At 38.9% G+C, this 27,265-nt stretch overlaps 1 protein-coding gene across 6 annotated transcripts in view; it reads right to left on the bottom strand.

The window, feature by feature from the left end:
• NEO1 (neogenin 1) overlaps positions 1-27,265 on the bottom strand; it is a 285,881-nt gene that overhangs the window by 56,454 nt on the left and 202,162 nt on the right. For all 6 annotated transcript variants that reach the window (XM_072628418.1, XM_072628417.1, XM_072628419.1 and 3 more), the window contains exons 9-13: positions 15,241-15,395; positions 13,211-13,359; positions 12,644-12,782; positions 9,957-10,006; positions 8,513-8,657 (exon numbers count right to left, since the gene is read on the bottom strand). In XM_072628418.1, coding sequence (XP_072484519.1) covers positions 8,513-8,657; positions 9,957-10,006; positions 12,644-12,782; positions 13,211-13,359; positions 15,241-15,395 — 638 coding nt within the window. The remainder of the gene's footprint in view (positions 1-8,512; positions 8,658-9,956; positions 10,007-12,643; positions 12,783-13,210; positions 13,360-15,240; positions 15,396-27,265) is intronic.

Consider the following 27,265-nt stretch of genomic DNA (forward strand, 5'->3'; position numbering starts at 1 on the left):
GGTAAGATCTTATATTTCACTATTATTCAGATGATAAAAAATTTTGCAAAGGGAAATCTTAAGGAGAACAAATACGCTAATAATTTTTAGTCTTAAAAGCAGCTATTTTATATCTAAGACCTTGTCATATTTCACTCAATACCAAGATATACAGGCTACTGCTGTCTTGACAAAGTCTAAGTCAAAGTTAAGAGTCAATTTGATGCAAGATACTTACAACTGTAACCAAGGGACAGAAACTGTAATGGGCAAGACTCTCAGGAGAATGCACAACTAATTTTTCTAGGTCTGGCAGGATTTTAGAGATCATCCATTCACCTTTCAACTAAGAAACTAAAAGCCCAGAGGACAGAGTGAGTAAGTGGTTCAAGAAGAACTCAAGGACAGAATCAAGCTGGCCCTAGAGATGCCCAGAGCTAGAACAGAACAGAATGTTTCCTTTCAGGTTCTCTTAAGTTTTCTTCCAAATATACTTTTCCCATTAATTTTCCTGGGCCACTTGACATGACTACAGGTACCTACAGTAAATCTGTATTCTCTGAGAACAAAGCCTGGCTCTCCTAGCTGGTGGCAGCGAACTCCCTACACCCTTCTCTCAACTGGATTTCTAGCTTTTAATCTCTCCTCTCTTTTACTCCAAGTAGTTGTCTGAACTTTCCCCAGAATAGTAGGGGAATGCCATAGATAGGACTGACTGATGGTCATATAAGAAGTAAGTTTCAGAAGTAGGCTTTAAGCCTAGGTGCTGTGACTTAAAATCCAGGCATCCTCCTGTGACAGCAGGTGGAGTTGGCCCAATGTTGGACAGACAACCAAGACATGTGAATTCTAACTCAGGCTCTGTTACATATCTGCCTTGTCATCATCTCCTCTCATCTAGAAGACAACAGGACTGGACGATCTCCAAGTTTTCTTCTGGCTCTAAAATGCTGTTTGATGAAGAAGCAAATGTATGAAGTATATATTTCAGAAAAAGTTATGCTCTGTCTTACAAGTATATTGGACTACACTTATTCACAATATTAAACTGATTAGTTTTTTGATATGCACAGTCCATGAGATATTTTAAATAAGGACTTCTGAATATATTTAACATATTCAATATTTAAAATACAATTATATAGCCGACATGTGCCCAACAGAAAAATCTCCATCACCCAGGTTTAGGATACAGAACTGGCAGTGCCCCAGAAAAAGAGCACTGAGTTAAGGGTAGGATGACCTGAATTCTAATGTTGGCTCTGTCACTCAACACCTCTGTGACATTAGGAAAGATACTTATTGTTGCTGGGGATTAGCTTCTTTCACTGAAATGAAGAGCCTGGATTAGATGACTTTTATGGTTCTTTTCTAGACCTAAATCTTATGAACCTGGGACATGCAGAAAATTTCCGGTTTATTGATGTCCCCCCATCAGTCATCCTTCCCTCTTAGAATCTCACTCAAATACCTCTCACCTATACTCCCCCCATCCCCTCCAGTTTTTGGATATTAACAAAAAAGTCTATCATCTTGTTATAGAAAGTTCCTAATGCCTTTTTCGGAAATATTAATCCTTGTTAATGAAAACATTTATGTCTAAAATATTTTTATTGACTATTTTATATCATCTACAATTCCAAACATTTACCATTCATCAAGTATTGGGGATACAAATGCAACAATAGAGATGGTCCCCATCCTCCAGGAGCTCACATGCTAATAGAACTGGCAGGAAGAGGCTACATCCATTGGGAAGCGGTGGACAGGGAAGTGCACTTTGGTTCAGCATATTATTTGGATGGTGAGTGGGGCTATATGAGGATATCTAACATTATAGGACATCCCTGGACAGCATATTTCTAGGAATGAGGATAGTATTTGTTTGCTCATGGTCCCATGAAGAGAGTTGTGGAGGAAAGAGAAGAATGTGTGGCTGGGGACCAGGGATAGAAGTGAAGCATGGCTGGGATCTACTTGAAATAGTGGGTGCCGGGGGCGGAGCCAAGATGGCGGAGTAGAAAGACGCACATACACATAGCTCTGAACCCACAACCCATAGAATGGCTACAGGGAAGTAACTCACGGCGAATTCCGCACCCAGAGGCCCCGGAACATTGGAGCGAGGGAGATTTCTGTTCCAGAGAGACCTGCAAACCTCTCGCGGGGGGTCCTTCGCGCCGCGGACTGGGCGCCGGGACTGGGAGCTGAGTGCAGCCCTGCCGCGGCCGCGGCACCGAGAGGAAAAGATCCAAGCAGGCTTCACAGACAGGATCTCCAGCGGCCACGCGGGTCCCTCCACCCACAGAGGGATCTGCAAACCTCTCGCAAAAGGTCCGTCACGCTGCAGACACAAAGCCCAGCCCAGACCTGCTGCGGCCACGGCTGCGGCACCGAGAGAAACAGATCCGAGCAGGCTTCAGGGACGGGATCTCCAGCGGCCGCACAAGTCCCTCCACCCACAGGTGACAGGGGGGGGTGAGAGAGTCTCTTTGGCGGGTCGAGAGGGGAGTGGGGTGCCCCCATAATTCAGGCCCCCCCCGGGAGGTAGAAGCTGAGAGGCGACTGCAGACAGGGACTCCCCAAGCGGGCGGGAGCCTGAATCCATTGCGGAAGGTCTGCGCATAAACCCCCTGAGGGAACTGAGCCTGAGAGGTGGCCCTGCCCCGATCTCAGCACCAGATCATAATCTCATACTGAATAGCAGCCCTGCCCCCGCCAAAAGCCCTGAGGCTGGAAGCAGCATTTGAATCTCAGACCACAAACACGGGCTGGGAGGATCAGGAGGTGAGGTGGGTGTGAGGAAAATATTCAGAGGTCAAGTCACTGGCTGGGAAAATGCCCAGAAAAGGGAAAAGAAATAAGACTATAGAAGGTTACTTTCTTGGCGAACAGGCATTTCCTCCCTTCCTTTCTGATGAGGAAGAACAATGCTTACCATCAGGCAAAGACACAGAAATCAAGGCTTCTGTGTCCCAGCCCACCCAATGGGCTCAGGCCATGGAAGAGCTCAAAAAGAATTTTGAAAATCAAGTTAGAGAGGTGGAGGAAAAGCTGGGAAGAGAAATGAGAGACATGAAGTCAAAGCATGAACAGCAGATCAGCTCCCTGCTAAGGGAGACCCAAAAAAATGTTGAAGAAATTAACACCTTAAAAACTAGCCTAACTCAATTGGCAAAAGAGGTTCAAAAAGCCAATGAGGAGAAGAATGCTTTCAAAAGCAGAATTAGCCAAATGGAAAAGGAGATTCAAAAGCTCACTGAAGAAAATAGTTCTTTCAAAATTAGAATGGCACAGATGGAGGCTAATGACTTTATGCAAAACCAAGAAATCACAGAACAAAGAGAGAAGAATGGAAAAATGGAAGATAATGTGAAATATCTCATTGGAAAAACAACAGACCTGGAAAATAGATCCAGGAGAGACAATTTAAAAATTATGGGACTACCTGAAAGCCATGATGAGAAAAAGAGCCTAGACATCATCCTTCATGAAATTATCAAGGAAAACTGCCCTGAGATTCTAGAACCAGAGGGCAAAATAAATATTCAAGGAATCCACAGAACACCACCTGAAAGAGATCCAAAAAGAGAAACTCCTAGGAACATTGTGGCTAAATTCCAGAGTTCCCAGGTCAAGGAGAAAATACTGCAGGCAGCTAGAAAGAAACAATTCAAATATTGTGGAAATACAATCAGGATAACACAAGATCTAGCAGCCTCTACATTAAGGGATCGAAGGGCATGGAACAGTATATTCCAGAAGTCAAAGGAACTAGGACTAAAACCAAGAATCACCTACCCAGCAAAACTGACTATAATACTTCAGGGGAAAAAATGGTCTTTCAATGAAATAGAGGATTTTCAAGTATTCTTGATGAAAAGACCAGAGCTGAAAAGAAAATTTGACTTTCAAACACAAGAATGAAGAGAACCATGAAAAGGTGAACAGCAAAGAGAAGTCATAAGGGACTTACTAAAGCTGAACTGTTTACATTCCTACATGGAAAGACAATATTTGTAACTCTTGAAACATTTCAGTATCTGGGTACTGGGTGGGATTACACATGCACACACGCTCACATACATAGAGACAGAGTGCACAGAGTGAATTGAATAGGATGGGATCATATCTTTAAAACAAAATGAAATCAAGCAGTGAGAGAGAAATATATTGGGAAGAGAAAGGGAGAAATTGAATGGGGCAAATTATCTCTCATAAAAGAGGCAATCAAAAGACTCATTAGTGGAGGGATAAAGAGGGGAGGTGAGAGAAAAACATGAAGTCTACTCTCATCACATTCCACTAAAGAAAAGAATAAAGTGCACACTCATTTTGGTAGGAAAACCTATCTCACAATACAGGAAAGTGGGGGATAAGGGGACAAGCAGGGTGGGGGGGATGATAGAAGGCAGGGCATGAGGAGGAGAGTGCAATTCGAGGTCGACACTCATGGGGAGGGATAGGATCAAAAGAGAATAGAAGTAATGGGGGACAGGATAGGATGGAGGGAAATATAGTTAGTCCTATACAACACAACTATTATGGAAGTCATTTGCAAAACTACACAGATATGGCCTATATTGAATTACTTGCCTTCCAAAGGGAAGGGGTGGGGAGGGAGGGAGGAAGAGAAGTTGGAACTCAAAGTGTTAGGATCAACTGTCGAGTAATGTTCTTGCCACTAGGAAATAAGAAAAACAGGTAAAGGGGTATAGAAAGCTATCTGGCCCTACAGGACAAAAGAGAAGATGGAGACAAGGGCAGAGAGGGATGATAGAAGAGAGAGCAGATTGGTCATAAGGGCAATTAGAATGCTTGGTGTTTGGGGGGGGAGGGGATAAAAGGGGAGAAAATTTGTAACCCAAAATTTTGTGAAAATGAATGTTAAAAGTTAAATAAATAAATTTAATAATAAAAAAAAAATTTAAAAAAAAAAAAAAAAAAAAAAAAAAAAAAAAAAGAAATAGTGGGTGCCAAATGAAACTGTCAGCAATGAAGAGGGGGTCCCATGGTCAAAGCTCCGGAGAGAAAAGGGTCAACCCCTCGAGGGCAAGTTTCTGTTCCAGTAGCAAAGCAGTTGGGGATAAGATGGCTTCTACTGGCTTATCTGAGACAAGCCATATCCTGTCAAGGCTCATCAATACCTACATGATATTTACTTCATGGTATCAAAATTTCTGAGTCTACTTAGTTAACATTATTCATATTCTGACACTTACTGCATAAAGTCCTCTGAAGATTCAAGCATTCTCCGTATTCTTCGTCCTGAACTCTGTGGACATTTTTGTAACCTTGCCCAGAGTTACCAACCAGACAGAAGCATCTCTTCTCCTGGTGGCCAGTAGTGGTGTTCCTTTTAGTCATGACCTGTGGATGCTCGTCAGTCAGACTCTCCTTGCCCCCGCTCCCTTCAGCTTCCTGCTTAGCTCCCAGAGCACAGAGGTCCTTCTATAACCTTCCTGGAGTCACTCTCATCTGTTTCTATAATTTAAACTTTTATATTTAGTGCTACCATGTCTACCAATGTAAATGTAAAAATATTCATGAATCTCAAAGGGAAAAATATTTACCTACAAAATAAAGTCACTGCCAAACACTGTATCTGGCCAATCTACACTAATCTAAAATACTTAATAAATGTGCTACCGAGAGTTCCCTACATTTTTAGGCCTTCTTCCTATAAGGAATAAGTGTAAAAAAAAAACAAAACCTTAACATTTTTCCTTAGTGTAAAAAATGAATGGTTGTGAAGTCATACTTTTATAATGCATATATCTGTGGATTTTTGTTTTCAAAATTAATTCCTCAATGTAAAAAGAAATGTGTGCTTGTATCAAGGAAAACTAATAGGACCTAAAAGACTCAGATATTACTTTATACTTCAGGTTTATTTTTTTAAAACAAATTTTGATTTTCATCTTTTGTTCTTACATCATCTACATTTTTCACTGAATCCTTCTCTTTCACTGTCCTCCCGGAAAGACATCGCATATAATAATGAACCAAAAAAAAGGAGAGAAAAGAAAAAGTTTTCCCTATAAAAAAGTTTGATGTTCTATTTAGTCTTCCACATCAACTGTTCCTAACTTGGATGGAGGGGTCTGGGGAAGTGTCTTCTCATGTCTCTTCTTTGGGCTCAAATTTGGTGACTACAATTTTGCATCGTTCAGACTCCACAGTTTTATTGTTGTTCTTTTGTTTGCATTGTTGTAGTTACTGTGTATTGTCTTCCTGGTACAGCTGCTTCATTCTGCATCTGTTCCCAGACGCCTCTACCATGTTTTCCGCTGTATTCATCATGTTACTTCTTACAGAATGGTAACATCTTTTCACTCATGTTCCACAATTTTTCTAGTCATTCCACAATCAACGGGCATTTTTAGTTCCAATTGTTTGCTACTATGAAAAGTACTGCTATCAAAATTTTGTGGCATATACAACCTTTCTAGCAGTGGAACCTCGGGATCACAGGGCACAGACATTTTAGTCACTTTCTTGGTATAATTCTACATTCAGCAGTTTCTTTTAAAAAGGAAGTTCCCATGTAACTCCATCTTGTAAGGACTATGTCTATATTTTTCAGGAGGCATAGATGTCTTTGGTTTCTTAGGTCTCTTAGTCCTTACATCTAATTTACTCATACATTTAATTATTCTACTGACTGCCCTTTAAGAGTAAAGCCTTGAAAATGGAAGTCCTAACTGTGTGTGTAGGAGATTTAAGCATAATTACTGATGACGTCAGTACTTCATACTCACTTAGACAGTGATCCCATGCATTATGTGTGTGCGGTCTTTGATTATCAAGACCGTGGAATACAGCTGTGGGAGTCATACCTTCTGCAACATGGGTCAATATCACTAGCATGGTTAATCATATTACAGAAAAAAGCTTGGGTGAGAGATAACTAGTACAGATGATGTAGACAGATGCTCAGAGTCCCTTATGGGGCCCCACAACAGGCCTCCTTTGGCAGAGTTCTTTCCACCCCAGGCAGCACAGTCTAGGCTAAGAGTTCCTTGCTGGGAGGAGAGGGTGGTCTTTTTGCTTCTTCTTTCTCTCCAACTTGCTGGTGCCCTCCCTGCTACTTTCAGCTCCACAGAACAGCTCAGGCAACATGACAAAGAGTCTTGAGTGAGCTCTTAATTTTCTTTGTCATGTTTGTATGTAAGAAGTGAGCAAAACCTCGAGTCTTCCACCTCTCCTCTAGTGGACTCTGTCTTCACCTGAAAAGCTTCTTCTTCTTTCCACACTCCTGGCTCTTTCTGCTCCACAGGTCCATCCTCCAGCAGACATGCTCTTCTTTTCCTAGTTGTTCATTTGGAAGAGGGAGGGAGAATTTATGGCAGCCTCCACCATGCCACATATGGCAAACTTGTAAAGGGCTTTGATGTGAACGTTTCCTTACTGTGGGCAACGGGCTCAGTGACATTTCCACTGTTCTGGGGAATTAGCTGAAGCCATGCTAAACTGGCTGACTCAAAGAAGCCTCAAGGGGCTACCTCAGAAATGAGTGAGAAGGGACAGAAAAGAGAGTAGGGTCCAAAGAGAAAAAAAAAACCTAATTGGGCTTAGGTTTGTAGGAGCAGAGGGTTGGGAGTGAGGGGGTGTTCTTTGAAGAAAAATAATGGGGTCAGAGAGATTAGGCTAGATTTCACCCAGTAGGAAAAGAAGCTAGTTAGCCCAGTGCAACTTGTACTTTATATTAAAGTAGGTTACAGTTTCTTCTCATTAATTGTTAGGAAAAGCCTTTTTAAAAACTTAAATAATTTTTGAGTAAATTAAAGGAAAAGCAAAGAACATATATGCAGCACATGGAATAGTTTGCTGGCAGGGAAGGATGCAATGGAAGCCACAACCCCGAGTTGGGGAACCAGTGAGAAACATATCAGGACCATCCCAAATGAGGTTAGAAATTCTCATTTTCTGCCAAATTTCTCATAATACAGAGGCTTTCACACTTTGTTGCCCTTTCAGTTACATTTGCTGGTGAAATGCTTAAAGACTATGTAAATCATCTTTTGACATAAAAGACAACAATTTTAAAGGGCTCATCTATAAAGAAAATTTCCACCCATTTTGTGTATTTGTTGTGTCCATAATTCATGAGGCACTTAAAAAATAACACTGTATTTGACTAAACCTATACAAGCTCAAGTCCGTTTCTGTCACTCAAGGTAGATGTGATAAAGAAATTTCTTTGCTTGTACAGAACAACTATATATAGGAATCATTTCCCCCATTTTACAATCATTTACTCTTAAGACTTCTGGGTTGCTAGACAAGTTAAAGAATTCAAAGGAAGATGAGTCATGATAATCAAACGCAGAATGCCAATACAGCTACTAAAACAAGAATTCTTTCTCAATTTTCCTCTTATTTAAACTATTAAAAGAGTATTGCCACAAAATTTTGAAAGGGCAAAAGCAAATGGAATTGTTTAAACTATTTGCACAAGTCAATTAATGCAAATATACATCCAGAAACTATCATATTTTCATTTTTGTTTCCAAAATGCTAAGCAGTTTACCCTCAATTAACTGGAACAGCTGTGTTCCTCCAACGCTCTCCGTAACGTTGCTCTTGCGAGAGGATTTCCGGTAGCGAATCTTGTAGCCAGTAATTTGCCCATTTTGGGTGCCTGCTGGAGGTGGCTGCCAGTGAATCACAATACTCTGGAGAAGATAAGATTGTGGAGTAAAGTGGAGATATATCAGAGGCCTAAAACTAATGTTCCTAATAACTGCTGCATCTGAGGGGTTTAGGAAGAGTTTTACAATGTTCTAGTCAACGGATGCTCACAAATAAATCAAAAGCTGGGATGACATCCATAAAGACTTTACATTTATATGACACTTAATGGTTATAAACTCTTGTACTAGTGTTTTCAGTGCCTAGCCCAGAGCATGCCCTTAGCCTATTTGATTCTTACATTGACCCTATCAGGTGGGCAGAAAAGGCATCCCCATTTTATAGATGAAAGAATTGAGGTTCAGAGAGGCTGACCTGTCCATGGTCACAAGGCAAGTAAGTGGTGAAGTCAGCACTCAACTGAAGTCTTCAGACACAAAATTTAGGCTTCTTAACTGCAAATGACATAATGCTATGATTATGCCTTATACATATATCATTTCTGGACCAGATCTGTATTTCTGTTGGATTGAGGGCTCTTACTCCCTGTATCTGCACAGATATGTAGCTTCTCTGTCTCATACAGCCTTACAGAGCTGCCTGCACACTGAGAGCACCTTCTCCAGCATTACCCTATAAATCGATGTCAGAAGAAGGATGTGTCTCTTCTCACTCTGCTAGAGCCCTAGGCTGATAAGCTACCTAGCCTGTGGTAACTGAAGACAGCATGGTTTACCTCTACAGGCTTTTCCTTCCTTATTTTTTTTTTTCTGAAGAGCTACTCCTTTTGAGAACTATAATATCTCCTGTTTCATAGCATTTCAGAGTTTACATGCTTTCCTCACACCAACCCTGTGAAATACATAGTTCATGATAATTATCTTCATTTTTCAAAAAAAAAAAAAGACAAACTGAAGCTTAGGCAGCTTGCCCTAGGTCACCCAGGTAATAAGCAGGACAGACAGGCCAGGCTCGGGGCTCTTTCTTCTGGCCTTCTCATGTTGCTTTTGACCCCTCGCAGAAGGTCAGTCTGGCCAAGGTCTGGGGAGTCCAGACAGCAGAGATCTCTGTCTGAGCTCCCTGAAGACCGCGGGTAACTCTGGGCAAACTGAGCTGCCATTCTCACAGCCTTGTTCCTCTCACAGTGGGCCCTGCTTAGCTCTTGTGTACTGCGTTCTGATAATACTTCATGGGCATCACGCACGTAAGACCCCGTTAGAGAAGAGACGATAATGGTACAGTAATAGCATCCTGGAAGTGTCCCACCAGGCCTTCTTTCGAGGCAATCCCCAGAGGCTGAGAGAAAGACTGGTGGAAACAGAGAGTCTGGCACACACTTTTACCTTGGAATTTCTCACTTCTAAGGACAGGTTCTGAGGAGCAGCACTGGGGACTAGAAATGTGAAATAAAAAGGAAAAGGTTAGACCTTCAATCACCCCCCCAGGCTACCTGCTTCTCTATACTTCATCTACAGATGCATTTATCAAGAGCCCTTCAGTTCCTAAGTGGCTAACAAACACGAGGAGTTCCCTAAGTTGTCCCTGTTGTCTCCTTCAAGGAAGGCATTTAGAAGGCTGTATATTTAAATTAAGCACTGCTGCCACCACTCAATAGTATTTTTCAAACTCTTTGGAAACTAGTACTTTTTGACTTGTCCTCAGTGGTGACAAATCTTTATCTTTTGAGAACGGATTTAATTTTGGTAAACAACCAAGGGTCATTCAGGACCACACCTAGATGACGTATCAAACCAGAGAAATACTGTTTTTCTGATTAAAATACATTTGTAACAACAAAATGATGAAACCAATTTTTGGATACGATTTGTATGCTGACTCTGAAGGAAGTTCCCAAAGGAGTTTTAAAAATGTTTTCAACCCTGGCATGGCCAATACTCGTTAGATAAAAATGGAGGCTTCCTGAGGTTATGGAAAGAGTAACTGATGAGAAGTCAGATCAGGGTGCCTGGCCCCAGGTCTGCCACCAATTACTTGTGTAATGGGGAAAAGATGTCACTTCTGTGTTCTCAGTTTTTTTTTTCATCTGTAAATTGATTCTGTTGTGTTTACTGAAGAGTCTTATTATTTTATATTTACATAATATCGGTCACACCATCTTCTTGAAAACAACTGACACAATTCACCTTCTCCCCTGACATAATGACCATCTGAATAGTCAAACAATCCTGCCTATTTTCCTCTTTCATTCAAACTTAAACTCCATTTCTCTCACTAATGTGATCAATGCTAAGGCATTGACGTGAATTTTCATTTATTTCTCTATTCATGACTGAAAGAAAGCCCTGAATAACTGTCAGTGTGTCTACTGTGTATTTATTCTTGATCATAGTTACTGGCCACATTTCTGACTTCTAAGTCACTAACACTGCTCATGTCCAGTGCTCTTTATGAACTCTCCTAGAACTGAGCACCTTCTGGGCCCTCTTCACTCCTTATTCTGTAACTGTACTTACCTGGGCACATTTTATAACTGTCAGCATCTGTTACTTATATAAAACTGAAATGACTCCCTGTTCTCCCAGTCTCTACTATCTTTGCCCTGGCCTCTCTTCCTTTCCTTCATGATCTGGATCCCAAAGCATGGCCAATTTAACCATACTATCAGCTTCCCTTGACTCGTTTGTCCCCTTCTCCTGAAACCAGTCATAATTGCCAGACTCCAAAAAGAGAGTTACCCCAACATAGGCCTTGTCTCTTCCAATTCTCATCAGGCTTCACACCATGACCAGTGGCTTCTTCTACATTTCTGCTACCTAATCTCCATGGGGCCTCTCAGAGACATGGCAATCTTTTATCCTTCCCTTACAGACTCTGTAACCACTCTCTGCATGGTTATTACAAACTGTCTCCTTTCTCCAAACCTTCTTATCACTTCTGTCTATTTCTCCTCAGCAAAAAACCTTATCTGTCACGAGGTGTCTCTTCTCCCCTATTTCCTACCCTTGACTGTCTTTATATCTTCCCCATTCTGTCCTCTTTCTCCCTGACAAATCCAACTCTTTCACTAGTGCTTTTAATCCTAATCCATCATCCCCTTCAGTACCATCTCTCTCTTGCAAAATGACTTTAACTATACACACACACACACACACACACACATATGTATGTGTATAATATACACACACATAAATACATACATACACATACATACATACACTTTGTATCTATTTAACTGTGTACATATAGTATCCTCTGGGAAAATGGAAACTCTCTGACATAGCGGAGTTCCATTTTGTCTATACAGTCAAAGGATCACAGACAGAAAACTGGAAAGGATCCTGAAGGTCTTCTAGTTTAACTTTCTTCTTATAGTGGAGAGAACTCAATGATATGCCCAAGGTTCATATAGTGAGCTCTGAGGTGGGACTAGACCCCAGATTCTCTATCTTCAGAACCAAGATCTTTCCACTGGACCATGCTCCTCTAGCACCAAGACCAGGACCATGTACAGAGTCAGTACCTAACAAATGTTTGTTGGTTTAAGTTGACTATACCTAAGATTACTATTTTGTTTAAATTGAAAAACATACATTTTGCTTAGAGCTATAGGCAGGAATTCGCTCAAGGCTTCATAGCCTCCACTTGAAAACACTTTTACACACACATGCATTGATATAATATAGATGTCTGAATCAGAAGCTGAGAAAAAACCTCAAGCTTTACACACACACACACACACACACACACAGAGTTTTAAACAACATATTTTTCAGACTATTAGATCCTATTGTTACTGAACTTTAGGCAGTGGGATGCAATCATCCATTTTGATGGAAAAGCAGCCATAAACAATGAGTATCATTTTCCTAAGAAAAATCTCATATGGTTCCAGCTTGCATGCAAACTTGATTGCTGGTCAAAAAGTATAGCTCTATATTCACCAAAGGGTCAGTCTTAGACCAGTTAGAGCAGACATAGTCTGTGTGATTAACAATCAGAGCATTTTCACAAGCATACGTACAAAAAACCAAGAATAGTACCTAATTTCCAAAGGAAATGAATAACTTACCATCTGATAAAGTTCGAACAACAACATCTTGTGTGGAGACTCCAGGACCATGTTTATTATAGGCTACTACTCGGAAACTATACTCTGTGTATTTTTTCAATCCATTAATGGTGTAGGAACGACTTCCAACATCAACATCCTGTCCATAAAGGAAAATAACTCATACATACATATCAAGCCAAAATAAATACTGCAACTAAATAAATCTCCTAGACAAAGCACATTAACTATGTTTTGTATGGTGAGGCACTGATTTTTCTTTTTATATGAAGCCACTTCTTGATAACAGATGGTGATGAAGTATAAATAATGATGACTAGAAATACTGCTTTAAGTTTTATCAACAGTTCACTATGATTGGTGAAAAAGATCAAAAAGTAGTATGCAGACAAAGAGTCTCTTCCTACATGGGTTCTCTATTTATTATTATTATTCACCAATATGAAACCATATTATCTCTATACATCATTTTTTATAAAATTGTCACCCAAGTGAATGTTTAGCAATTGGAACGATATTCATTGTCCCTTATTTCAGGGAATCATCTTAAAGACGGCTACATCATACCTGCTCATTGTCTGCCCCCTTTTCCATGTAGTACAACTTGTAGTTCTGAATTTCCCCATTGCCAGACAAAGGTGTTTCCCATGAGACAGTTATTGAGGTAGGTGAGCTAGCATATGCTCGGATGTTAGGTGCTGGGCCTGGGAGCTGGACTGAAATGAAAGGAACAAGAAATAGGAAAAAAGAGTAAATTCACTGAGTCCACCAATTAATTTTTCTGTCATTAGTATAACACATGTCAAAAAACAAAGAAAAAAAACCAAAATAAAACTTGGAAAGCAACTGGCATGCCTGAAATGTGATTAACTAACAAATGAAGTTCTTTCTAATTACAAATCTATGATCCTGAGCTTTAAGATATATTCATTTTTTAATAAGAGGAAGTATATTAAATACCTTTCTTTGGTAGCAAATGATGAAAATTATTACTACAGAGATTATCTTACAGTTCACAAACATATTTCCTTAAATTGTGACTTTTAATTGTACTGAATGTACATCACAGAATTATTTTCCATAGTGGAAGTAGTTAGGGCCCATACATAATTTCTGGATTTCAGTATAACTATGTTATTTATTAAGGAATTGTTGAGTCGAAGAAGTATCCATCTTATAAGTGATTAAGGAAAATAATTTCTCTTTGATTAGATGCAAATACTGTCAACTCAAAGTCTGGAAAGCTATAAAGGGAGTTTTCCTGCAAAAGAACAATGTGTGATTAAGCTTTTTACATGATAGTTTACAATGGGATGTTGAATGATTCTATTCTCAATGGATGCCAAAACAGAAATAGTTTTCAAAAGGATAATAACATTAAGTTGACTACTTTAATTGAAAAGGCAAAGCAGAAAGAGAATAGTGTAAGGGAAAATCAGTTAATCTGAAGTCTGAGAATCTGAGTGGGAATCTTTAGCTTTGCAACTTACAGTCTATGTGACTTTTAGACAAATCATTTTCCTTTCCTGGGCTTCAATTTTCTCATCTGAGGAAAATGCTTTATCTATCTATCATGTTCATTCTATTCATCTATCGGCTTTATCTATCATTCTGTATCATGCTTGAGAAAAGTAGACTAGATGATGACTAAGGTCTTTTTTCAGTTTGGGCACTGCATGATTCTAAGATGCTAATATTTCTTTCTAATTTAGCTCCTCAAACACCACGTGGGGATGAACCACAGAATTTCATAATGTTCTGAACCATTTTATGTGATATTAATTCATGGATGCAGATTTATATTGAAACTTGCATAATAAAAATGTTACGCAGCAACTTTTCTCTCTTTGGAGTCTGAAGTGTGCAGTTAGTTCAAGGACATGTGTAGTTATAGACTAATGCTTCTTCTTCTAAGAACTTTTTTTAAAAAAATGACTCTCCTGGCAATAGTTCTAAAACTGAAGTTCACTATTTATAGGAGAAGACAGTAAAACTTCATTTCCAGATGGGCTTGAAATCCCAGGACAATCAGTAATGATAAAGGACTGAGGTGTAAGCGACTACATGGTAATGAGAAAAGGTTACTCAGGCACCCTTGTTCTGACAGCCATACTAACGGCACAATAGATATACAAAGAATCACATTTGTCTCACAAGTTTAAGCTAATGAGGGGCCTTGGAGGTCACTTGGGCCAACACTCCCAGTGCAAAGAGTTGCAGTGATCCATTCAAAGTGACCCAGCTTATTAGGGACAGGCCCTGGGCTGCGGGCTCTGCGTACCAGGGGGCACATTCGCCTCCTACAGCCCTGCTACCATAAGTCCTCTGCCTTCTCACATGACCTGATTCTTACAGTTGCACTGAAATTAAAAATAGTTGTGCAGAATCCTCTGAACTCCTTCTGACATTGGTGATGCATCAGCACATAATCTGGCCATGAATTTTATTTGACCATAATGGTCCCATACAATCTGGACTACAAGCTTGCTTAAGTTAGAGATTGTGGTTCTTCATTTCCCTGACAGTGCCTAGGACTGGCCTGAGTACACCAAGGACTTCTACATATCGATAGCTTCAATGATATTGGCAAGGCTTACCCTCGGGCTGAGTCTCTACTCGCAGAGGAAGTGACCGCTCTCCAGAGCCATGTCTGTTTTGTGCCACAACTCTGAAGATATACACCGTCTCTGGCATCAGGTTTTGAATGGTCACCTGCATTTCCCCTGGATGGCTGGTGTTTTCAATTCGTTCACTTTAGGAAAAGAAATGAGGAAGATAAAAGGCAAGAAACACAACATCCATCGGAAATTTTCTAAAATATGCAGATTAATTTTCATTATGTTTGAACAAACATTAAATGTGAAGTGTCTCACACTCAAAATAACACCCAAACTTCAAATAACAGGCAGTATGAGAAGAAAAACTCAGGGTGAAATGGGGTGCTCTATCAGACAGAAATGTTTAACACATTTGCTAATCTGCTGTGAATCATTTTTATCTGGAGAGCTCAGAAGTTGCTAATTCTGACACATAATCTTGATTTCCATTCTGAAAAGAATAGGCACTGTGATTTTTATTTCTTTTCAAAATTCTATTTTATTTCCAGTTCCAAATTCTCTCCCTCTTGCCCTCCCCACTCATTAAGAAAGCAGGAAAAATGGAACCCATTACAAATATGCATAGTAAAACAAAACAATTTCCCTCATTAGTCAAGTCACATACATGTGTGTGTATGTGCATATATGTTTGTGTTTGTGTGTATACATGTCTTAATCAGCACACTGGTCCATTACCTCTCTATCAGGAAGTGGATAGCATGTTTCATCATGAGTCCTCTGCCACTGTGGCTTGGTCCATCGTATTTTAAAGTTGTTTGTTTTTACAATATTGTTGTTATGTAAGTTCCTGTCTTTGTTCTGGTATCACTTTATTTTGCATCAGTTTATTCAAGTTTTTCTGTATTTTTCTAAAACTATCCTCTTAATCTTTTCTTATAGCACAACAGCATTCTACCACATAAATGTACTATTGGGTGTTTAGACAACTTCCAAAGGTTCCCTGCCTCGTTTTCTAATTCTGTGTTACCAAAAAAAGAGCTGCTATAAATGTTTTTGTACATATGGGTCTGTTTTCTCTTGCTTTGACTATTTTGAGAGTATAGACCTGGTAGCAGTATTGCTGGGCCAAAGCGTTGTACAGTTTAAGAGTTTTGGGGGAACAGATACAAACCGATTTCCAGGATAGCTGGACTAGGTTCACAGTGTCACCAACATTGGTTTAATGCTTCTCACAGCTCCACCAACATTTGTCATTTTCCTTTTTTTCTAAGTCACCTTTGCCACTGTGATGGGTGTAAGGTGATGCCTCAGTTGTTTTCATTTGCGTTTCTCTAATTATTAGGAATTAAAATATTTTTTCACATAGTTATTGATACCTTGGATTTCTTCATTTGCAAACTTATCTATTCCTATTCTTTGATCATTTATCAACTGTTGTTGCTGTTGGAACTGTTTTGATATACAGCATGAAATGTCTCTCTATACCTATTTTCTGCCACATAGCTTTCCAGTTTTCCTAAGCTTCTATAGCTTATCCCCATTATGGATAATGTTGGGTTTTGATTTTAGCTACATAATAAAGGATATATAAGCTCCATTTATTCCCATGTTTTCTTTGGGCTTTTATTTTTTTAAACACAAATGGATGTGTCTTGTCAAAAGGTTTTTCCATATTTTTTGTCAAACAGTGAGTTCTTGCCTTACTAGCTGGTATCTTTGGGTTTATCAAAACACTAGGCTACTGTGCTTATTTGCTTTTGTATTGATAAAAAATTAACTTTAATGCTGTATCATCTGATTATTAATTTGTAAGATTCCTTTCTCTGTTTAAAATCCCCACTTTTTAGTTTCACTTACATAAAAAAAATAGACAAAAATATTACTTCTAGGAATTGGAAAATTGGAAATATTACTTCTAGGAATCTGATCACGTTCCAGCCCCTCTCAAGGCCTGCTTTGGGCCTCTCTGTTTATCCCCGTAAAAAGAAGCCAGACTTCACTGTCTATACTATTACAGGTCATCCTTGCTCTTGGCTTTTCCAATTCAAAGTTTGGGGTGACCTGTCTCACAAAAAAGAAACTTTACCAGGTAGACCTCCAATGGAGCAGTTTTTCTGGACTAGATTTCTAGAGGAAGCTTGAATCTCATGAGCACGCTCATTCCTCTCACAGGAAGAACTGAGAACTCTTAGCCTACCTCCTCATTCAGTGTCTAACAGTGCCTTCTGCTTGTCAGGAAGACAGATGGGGGATTTAAACTGGCCTGGGACGCTTCCTTGGGGTCACTGGTCACAGAGAGCCCACTAGACTCAATTTATTGATTATCTGCTGGCCTAATTAATAGATTTTTATATATTTTATATAATATTATTATATTACAATATAATAATTACATGTTAAATATAAAAATCATGTTATAATAATATAATTTTATATTACATATAAAACAGATTTTTCATACCCAGAACTGTCTCTCAGAATTTTATATGCCACAGTTGTATATCTAATCTGCTCCACTTACCAATTTCTATTTCTCACATGGTATAAAATTGTTTTAATGGTTATGGATTTATAATATACTTTTAGATCAAGTACTGCCAGGCCCCTTCCTTTCCACATTTTTCCCCCTTGATATTCCTGATCTTTTATTCCTCCATATAAATGAAAAAATTTTTTCTAGCACTCTGAAGTAATCATTTAGTAGTTTGATTGTATTGGTACTGAATAAGTAAGTTAATTTAGGTATTACTGGCATTTTTATTACATTGACTTGGCCTGCCTATGAGCAATTCACATTTTTTCAATTATTTAGATGTCTTTATTTGTTTAAAGTGTATTTTATAATTGTGTACATGTAGCTCTTGTGTGTGTCTTGGCAAATAAAGTTACAAAGTTTTTTTTTTAGTTACTTGAAATGGAATCTCTTTCTGTACCTTCCTTCTGGATCTTGTTGGTGATATATAGAAATAGAGATGATTTGTGTGGATTGTTTTATATATTCTGAAATTTTGCTGAGTTTAACTGTTTTAATTATTTTTTTAGCTAATTTTATAAGGTTCTCTAAGCAGAACATCATATAGTGTGTATAAAGTGATAATTTTGCTTCTACTTCACTTACACATTTTCCATCCATTTCTTTTTCGTGCCTTATTGCTACAGTTTGCATTTCTAGCACTAAAGGGAATAGTAATGGCAACGATGGACATCATTGTTTTACTCTTAATCTTCCTAGAAAGGCCTCTATAGCTTACCCCCAATACAGATGACGCTGGCTCTTGGTTTTAGAGAGATAACAAAGAACATTTTAGAGAAAGCTCCATTTATTTCTATGTTTTCTAGTAGTGGGTTTTTTTTTTAAAGAGATGGGTGGGTCCTGTCAAAAGCTTTTCCTGCATCTATTGATATAGTGATATCATTTTTGTTATTAATATGGTCAATTATATTTATAATTTTCCTATTATTGGGCCAGTCCTACATTCCTGGTATAAATCTAACCTAGTCATAGAATAGAATATCAATAGAATAGGATATTCTATTGATATCTGATATATTGATATTTTGCTATAATCTCCTTGCTTTTTTATTTAAAAGGCACTATTTTACTAAGGTTGTGTCTCTTAACAGTTTTTTAGAATGATTTCATTAGCAGCAAAGGGTACCGTGAACTCTAGTCCAATTTCCATCTAAAAGGTACAAGATTCTGAGGAGCAACTCTAATAGCTTGAACCATGCACATTCTCAATTTGTTAGTGAGAAAGCTAGACGTGTATGGTGAAAAAGATCAGCTAACTACAACGCTGTAAAATAGTTCTGAACTATTTGAAAAAGCCAGTAAAACGAGTCCATTTTGAAAAGGCTTGACAAATTCTATCCAGTAGATACCTTGAAGCTGATTTGTGCTGTTGGATTTAAATGGGAAAAGAAGAAAGCAAGCACACCAACTAAATTAGGGATTACTTTAAAAAAAAAAAAAAAAAAGAGTAGTTTCCAGGGTATTTCCTGGGCTCAGCACACATTCAGCTTGATATCCTAGACTGGGCACAAAAGAGCCAACAAAGAATATATGGTGCGGGAGCGCTTCCTTCTCCTGAATGGATGCCAGCTTCCCACCCCCCCAGCTCCCTCCCCGGCCATCTCTACTACATCAGGAAGGAACTCAGAGACCCCATTACACTAAGCACTTAAACACCTGTTTGCTCATTCATTTATTCATTCATTGGTTCATCTCCTACATGTACAGCTGCACGTCCATGAGAAAAGAGTCAATGAAAGGATGAAGTCCACAGCTGTTTAAGCACCTACTAAATTCATAGCACTGCACTAGACAATGGGGAAGCAAAGATAAAAAATGAGAGTACAGAGATGAGATATATACGCAAACAATTATAATTTAAATTAGAAAATAAATTAAGTGCAAAGGCATCAAAGTGGCATTTGATTTTTTTCCCAAAGAACTGCTTTACTTATACTGAGAGTCCAGGCTCCCCATTCAAGTGGTCCTTTAATAAAAAAAAAAAAACCACCCCCATGAATTTTACTCCCAATAGAAGTCCTTATTCTGGAGAAACCCTATGGGCATGAAGGTTTTCTCAGCCCCACTCATATGTACTGCCTGACCCCAGGCAAGGGAAAACCAAACTGCAATGCTAATATGTCCCTGGAGTGGAGGGGCTAGGAATGGCAGGGTGGCAGAAGTGCCTTGGGGGCACGGCATTTGATTTTGAAGGAGGAGAAAGATGTCCATACATGGAGACAGATTTCAAGCATGGTAGCCAAGGCACGGAGGCAAGAGGGAGGAATACAAGGCTGAGGAACATCGAAGCAGGTAGTATAGTTGGATTTCAAGGCACACAGAGTGCTGAAAAGGAATATAGGGATCAATAAGTTTGGAAAGGAGTTGGAGTCAGGTTACTTAGGCCTTTGAATGGAAAGTTAAGAAGTTTATATTTTATTTGGTCAACTATAAAGACCTCTGTTTGGCATTTAAAACTCTTCCCAACTTGGCTTTTCCCAGACCTTTGTTTTTTTCTTACCTTTCTAATCTTACAACATCTTATTCCACTCCATGAACTCCATAATCCTGCAGTACTGGCCTAACTTGGCAGGTTTGAGCGTCCTTCCTCCCAACCTTGGATTCTTAAAATCTGTCTTTCTTTAACACTCAGATCAAACTTCACCCCATCCACACCAAGGTTACCTTTTATTTATTCGATATTTATCTTTTACGCACTTACGTTGTTTTCCTCACTGGGACACAGGCTCCGTGAGGGCAGGGGCCTTTTTTGGTTTTTGCATTTTCACTGAGTCTCCACTGCTTAATAATTACTAGTTGATTATTGATGGGAAGTGGAAGACTTTAGCTGGATACTCAGAATGACCCTGAGAAATGACTTGCAATTAGCAAAGAAAAATTAAATTATAATGTAACTACCTACTAAAGTGGCTAACAGAAAAGTGTTCAGAAAGGCCTGAGCATTCTTATGTACCAAAAAGAAAAAAAACCAACCCAAAGTAAAATAATAAAAAAAGGCTGCATGTTTATTCTCTGGGAATAATTAACATAAAAAGGAAACATTTGGAGCCTTCTATTGAAAAAGAGAGTAAGGGCCTCCCTTAGGCTCAGGCTCAAATTAGAGATCTGGAGCAAAGGGCAGGAACTGGAAACAATGGTTCTGAGCGATATATATTTTTATTTTATTGTGTTAACAGTTAATAATACTCCTTCCATTTTACAGTTGTCTCCATACAATGACATCTATCTCTTTTACCAACTTTCAAAAATAGAAAATTTTAATCTACTAAGGAAAAAAATGATATGTAAAACTAAAGAAATAATCAGGACAGAATCAGAGAATCACAGAATATGAAAGTCTGAAGGGACCTCCAAGGCATCTTGTTCGATTCATTTACATGGGCAAAAAAAAGCCTGAGGAAAGGACCATCACAGTCTCTCAAGGGGGCCCTTTCTGTTTGGGGAGAGGTTTAATTGTCAGGCAGTTTCACCTTACATCGAGCCTCTCTGTAACTTCCTCACACTATTCTTGGTTCTGCCCTTTACAGCCAAGCAGAACAAATCTGATCCTTCCTCTAAGAGATGGCACATTCCTATGCTTGGAGACAGCTCTCATGCTTCCTTCCCCTTTTCTCCCAGGTATACATGCTCAATTCATCCAACCAATCTTCACTAGGGAACCAATGCCCCTTATCCTACTTGTCCTTCTCTGGACACTCTATATCAGCACAGTGGCCGGATGAGAACACGATGCTTCAGGAGGCCTGACAAAAGCAGAGGCCAGTGAGACTACACCCTCCCTGTTCCTACAAGTGGACATTAGCTTTTGTGGCTGCCATATCATGCTAGTGATTCACAGTGAGCTTGTAGGTCACTGAAACCCCTAGATTTTCTTCAGAACAACTGCTATCTAACCAGGCCTCCTCAATATTATATTGGTAAAGTTGGCTTTTTTGGATTTAACAGCAAGTCTATATATTTGTCCCTACTGAATTTAATCTTAACAGATTTATCCTATTGCTCTAATTGGTTAAAATTATTTGGATCTTGACTCTGTCCCCAATGATATTCCTCCAACTTTTGTGTTATCTGTAAATTTCATGAGTATATTATCTATACCATTATCCAAGTCACTGATATATGGCAGAGATCCCTTGTATATTTTTCACTGGAGATTTCCTGCCAAGAAGAACCATTAATAACTATTTTCTAAGTCCAGAATTCAACCAGTTATGAATCTGTCTGACTGCATTATCACCTAATCTTTCTCTTTCCACCTTTCCAAAAGACAGTATGAAATAGGGCAGCTAGGTGGCACAGCACATAAGAGTGCTGGGTCTGGGGTCTGGAAGACCTCAGTTTAAATCTGGCCTCAGACACTTACTAGTTGTGTGACCCTAGGCAAGTAACTTCACCCTGTTTGCCTCAGTTTCCTCATCTGCAAAATGAGCTAGAGAAGGAAGGAACATATTGCTCCAGTATCTCTGCCAAGAAAACCCAAAATAGGGCTATAAAGTGTTAGACATGACTAACAAAGCAACAATATGAGATGTTTTACCAAAAGCTATGCAAAAATCTAGAAAAATTATATCCATGGCATTTCTCTAATCTGTTGGCTTAGTAATCTTGTCAAAAAAGGAAATGAGCTTAGTCTAGCATGATCTGAAAGAACCATGGTAGTGTCTAAATTACAGATGTTTGAATAATCAAGCTTACTGGCCTATAGCTGCAGACTCTGTTCTTTTCCCATTGTGAAAAGCAGAATAATATTTGTCCCTGTCAAACTTAAAGAATAAATTTAGAAGTCTTAATCCCTAGAAATAATTTTTTTTAAATTTTAATAACTTATTCTGATTTTTTATCTTTCACTGAATCTTACTTAGATCTAGACATATTAAGGTGCTAATCTGTCTGTTTACATATCTTATACAACTCTTCAAGATGTTATTCTTACTCTTAATTTTTTAGTCATCTTAATCCTACCTTATATTTATTTACTGACTTTCTGAGAAGGTAGTGTCTAACATCTAATTAATTTTGTAACATCGCTGAGGAGTAAATAGGAAGAAACAAGAGATAAACAAAAGATAAAAAGAGATCTGCTAATGTCATATTCTCTTTGGTTAAAACCTCTGACTTGCCAAAAAGGTTGGGATTGGGGGAAAGGAAGAAGGGAACACTACCAAGTTATCTCTATATCCTGAGTGTTCTCACGTCAAAATCACATCTCGTAACAAATGACTTGTATGCAATGAGTAGTATTATGTAATATGATTTCTCTTATTTGGTTTGAAAATTCAGAAAGACAGATTTATAATTTTTTCTTAATTCTAGGATAAAAATTTTTTTATAAGATTAGTAACGAGTTTTTAGCCTTTTAAATATTTGCTAGAATTCAGATGAAATCAACTCTGAAATTCAAACCTTCTCAGCCTCCCCATTCCCCTAGGGTTTCTCCTTTCCTCTCACTGGAGAGGGTAGAGTTTGAGTATTGGGGAGCTCTTCCTTTATCTTTTACCTTTCAATGGGAGGACTCAGGTTATTTACTTCTCATCATTTCCCTTCCTGATGACCTCCTGGATTTTATTTATGATCTCTACAAATCCATCATTCTGCAAGACGAAATCAACTCTAGAGGCAGCTAGATGGCACGGTGGATAAAGCACTGGCCCTGGGGTCAGGAGGGTCTGAGGTCAAATCTGGCCTCAGATACTAGCTGCATGACCCTTGGCAGGTCACTTAACCCTGACTGGCCGCCCCCCAAGAAGATGAAATCAATCCTGGAACTCTCACCTCCTCAGACCACTTCCTACCTAAAGGGCTTCATCATGCTCCCCTTGAGTAATTTCTCCTATCCCTTTTTAGTTTTCTTGTTTAAAATGTGTTATCATCCCCCATTAGATTTTGAGTCCCTTGAGGGCAGAGACTATCTTATGTCTTTCTTTGTATGCCCAGAACTTAAAACAGTGTCTGGTACAGAGCAGATACTTAATAAATGTTTTATGACTTTACTGAGTATATGGGTAGGCAATGTATTTCCCACTTTTCCCTTTTCTTTCTATTATGCTTTTTATCTTCATAGCAGAAGTCTTAGATTGTTTCTAATTGCCCATTATCCCCATACTACTTCAGGCCCACACAGACAGTCCTTACCCACCTGCTGCTGCTGTGTATTCTACTGATCCACTCAAGTAACTTTTTAAATAGCTTATACATATTTTGCTAATTTGATTCTAGGTTTTTGTCAATGTCTGAACATATGACAGTAGAGATGTCTTGACAGGATATAGTCTTAAAAGTTTCTCTTTGCAATGCTATGACAGAATAGCCTTGGCTAAAAAACCTACAAAAGTCTGTAACATTTGAGATGCAGCTTTCCAATAAGGTTTGAAAGATATTGATAAGATCCAGAGTATCAAGTAGGGTTTTTAGCATTGTGGGTAACAAAAAAAGTCAGTCAATGAGCTCTTGGTATATGTCAGTCACTGAGTGCACAAAGAAAGAACAAATTCTATACTAAGGAGTTCACACTACAGAAAAGCAGACAACACATAGAATACTATGTACATACAAGGTATAAAGCGGGCAAACAGGAGGCAGTCTCAGAGGGAAGGTCTTGGCAGGTGGGGGGAAAAAGGCCTCCTACACAAAGGGGGATTTTGAGCAGAAGTCTTGAAAGATGAAATTAGGAGATGGAGGGTGAGGATTCCATGCATCGAAGTCAACCAACGAAAATGCAGAGAGTCAGGAGCTAGAGTACCTTATGTACCCACAAGAAAGTTAGGGTTAATGGATTAAATGGAGAGGAGTGAAGGCTGGAAAAGAAGGAACAGGACAACTTGCAAAAGGCTTTAAAGGACAAATCAAAGATTTATATTTGATCCTAGAGATTAACAGAGAACCACAAGGGTTCACCGAGTGTGGGGAAGAAAAGGCAGTTGGGGTGACATGGAACATCACCAGCAGATGAGTGGAAAATGGACTAAAAGAGGCAGAGTCTTGAGGTTGGAAGGTCAATTACAAGGCTGTTGCAAAAGCCAAGGTATGGTACCAATGTGGTGGCTAAGGGAGTGGAGAGTGGGGATGTATATGATGATACCAAATGACAAAGACTTTGCAACAGACTGGATATGTGAGCTGAGAGTCAGGGAAGAGTCTAATGTGACACAGAGGTGAAAGATAATGAACTTTGTTTTGGAAATCTGCTTTAAGCAGCTGAGGATAAAAAATTGGATGTAAAGAGAGGTTAGAGCTGGCTAAGTGGATCTGAGAATCATCTGCACAGGGATGATAATGGAAGAGAGAAGAAAGCCAAGGAAGCAGGGGATAATCACAGTTAGTATTCATGTCTTGCATGGAGATCTAGCAAAGGGCGCTGAGATGGAATGGATGGGCAGGAAGAAGAGAACTAGGAGAATGTGGTTCATGAGGAATATCTAGAAGAGGATGTTCTGCTGTGGTGAAGGCTGCAGAAAACTCAAGAAAGATAAGGACTGGTCATGAAGGGATTACTGGTAACTTCGGAGAGAGCCCTTTTAGTTGAATGATGAGGGTGCAAAAGAGTGAGAAGAAAAGAAATGGAAGCAGTAACTGTGGAAGGTTTTCTCAGATTTAATCATAAAGGAAGAAAAGATATGAGATGGCAGCTAGTGAGGATAGGTGGTTAGAGCAAGTGAAGGTCTTTAAGGATGGGAAAGACCTTTCCACAGGCAGCAGGATCAGCCAGTAGACAAGAGTCTGAAGATTAGTGACAGAATGGGGATGACAGAAGGGCCGGCTGCTGAATGGAATGGGACCATTTGTACATATAGAGGGGTTTGTCATGGCCAAGAGATGGGTTTCCTCCTCAAACAAGATGGGGTGAAAGAGCAAATACAGTGGAAGCCATCTGAGAGATGAGATGAAGCAGATGAGAAAAGAGAGAGCTCTAGGCAATGGCCTCAATTTGTTTGGCAAGGCAAGGTCCTCAATTGTGGAAGTTTGGGGAGGGGGTGCCTAGGGAAGCTTGAGGAGTGATTAAAGTTATTTTATTGGGTTAGATACTGTGCAGCTAGACTGAAGAAGTAAGAGAGGAGAAAACAAAGAAAGGCTGGGCCACCTCTTACTTTAAAAAATATTCTTCAATGGGAAAAACATAAAAATTTTTTAAAAATCCTCCAAATTATGATGGTATTTTGATAACAGCTGTAATGTCAATCAAATAATTTTCAATTTCTTTCTTTCCACAAGGATTTATTGAGAGAAGAAAGAATGTAATGACTACTCTTTTTCCTTAATGGCTTTATTTAAGAGACCATGACCATTCTAATCATCCTGTCAAAGGACTGCTCTATTCTAAACAGGCAAATAAGTTACTGTTAATTAAATGTTTAAAACTTGTTATTGGGTATATGTTAGTTATAAGTCAAATTTATAATAGTTAAAATTTACTTTTATGTGCTTATATACTGGGCCTCCTTCAATAATTAATGGGTACAAACATATTTATGGTCATATTAGAGGACCTGGAAAATACTTTCATTATTTTAAATTATCAGAGGTTTATGGTTGTTTTATCTTTTATTTTTATGTCATAGTATTGGTCACATTCATGATTTATTTGATGACAAGGTTCTGGTCAGCAATTCAATTTACAGTTTTGAAATAATTCCTCAGGGAAAACAGAATGTGTCTTACTACAATGATTCACTTTGAGATGGTGTATTTCATCAAAAAGTGGGGAATGTGATATCTTCTAATCTCAGTCACTTAAACTGAGAGTAGAAATTTGAATAATAAAGTCTAATAATTTCTCATTTTGGTACATGATTTCTCTCTGGATTAGGAAAGTGTGTGCATAGTTTGCCCCTTTTTCCCCAAAATACAGATGTTCTTTTACATTTAACCTGAGTCCTGAAATGTGAAAAAGTGGTTTCATACAATCACAGATTTAGAGTCAAAATGATCTTAGAGGCTTGAGGGTCTATCTGGATCATTTTACAGATGATGAAACCGAGGCAGGTTAAGCGACTGGCCAGGGTCACACAGCAAGCAAATGTCTAAGCCAGCATTTAAGCCGAGGTCTCCCTGACCCTCAGTTCAGCGCTCTAGCAGCTATTTCCCATGGCTTTATTATCTGAATCCAAAATTAAATGATGAAGAGGGATTCAGATATATGATGAGTGATACAGAAATAATAAACAGTTCTGCCCTAGGCAGGCCCTTGAGGAGATAATCCACAGATGAAAATTCCAGAGCTGGATATAACTTCATTCTTAAGAATGTTCCCACTGGGTAATGTTTGCTCTTTTAAGAAAATCTGTAAAATGGGACATGATGAAATGCTTGGCCTTGGTTACAATATTCATGAAAAAGTCAAGGTTAAGTTAAACTCTCCTTGTTTTTGCAAGTTCAAGAAGCAAGATTCCATGGTGGTTATTTTGGGATGAGTCATATCTAAGAACTAATGGAAGGATCTCTAGCAGAGGGCAAATTCAGTGCTGCCTGACCGCCATGGAAAATCCTCATATGCCAATTGCCTATCCAGAAATATTCATTCATCTTGCTCACTGA

Source organism: Notamacropus eugenii, chromosome 1 (genome assembly GCF_028372415.1).
Source record: "Notamacropus eugenii isolate mMacEug1 chromosome 1, mMacEug1.pri_v2, whole genome shotgun sequence".
Lineage (NCBI taxonomy): Eukaryota > Metazoa > Chordata > Mammalia > Diprotodontia > Macropodidae > Notamacropus > Notamacropus eugenii.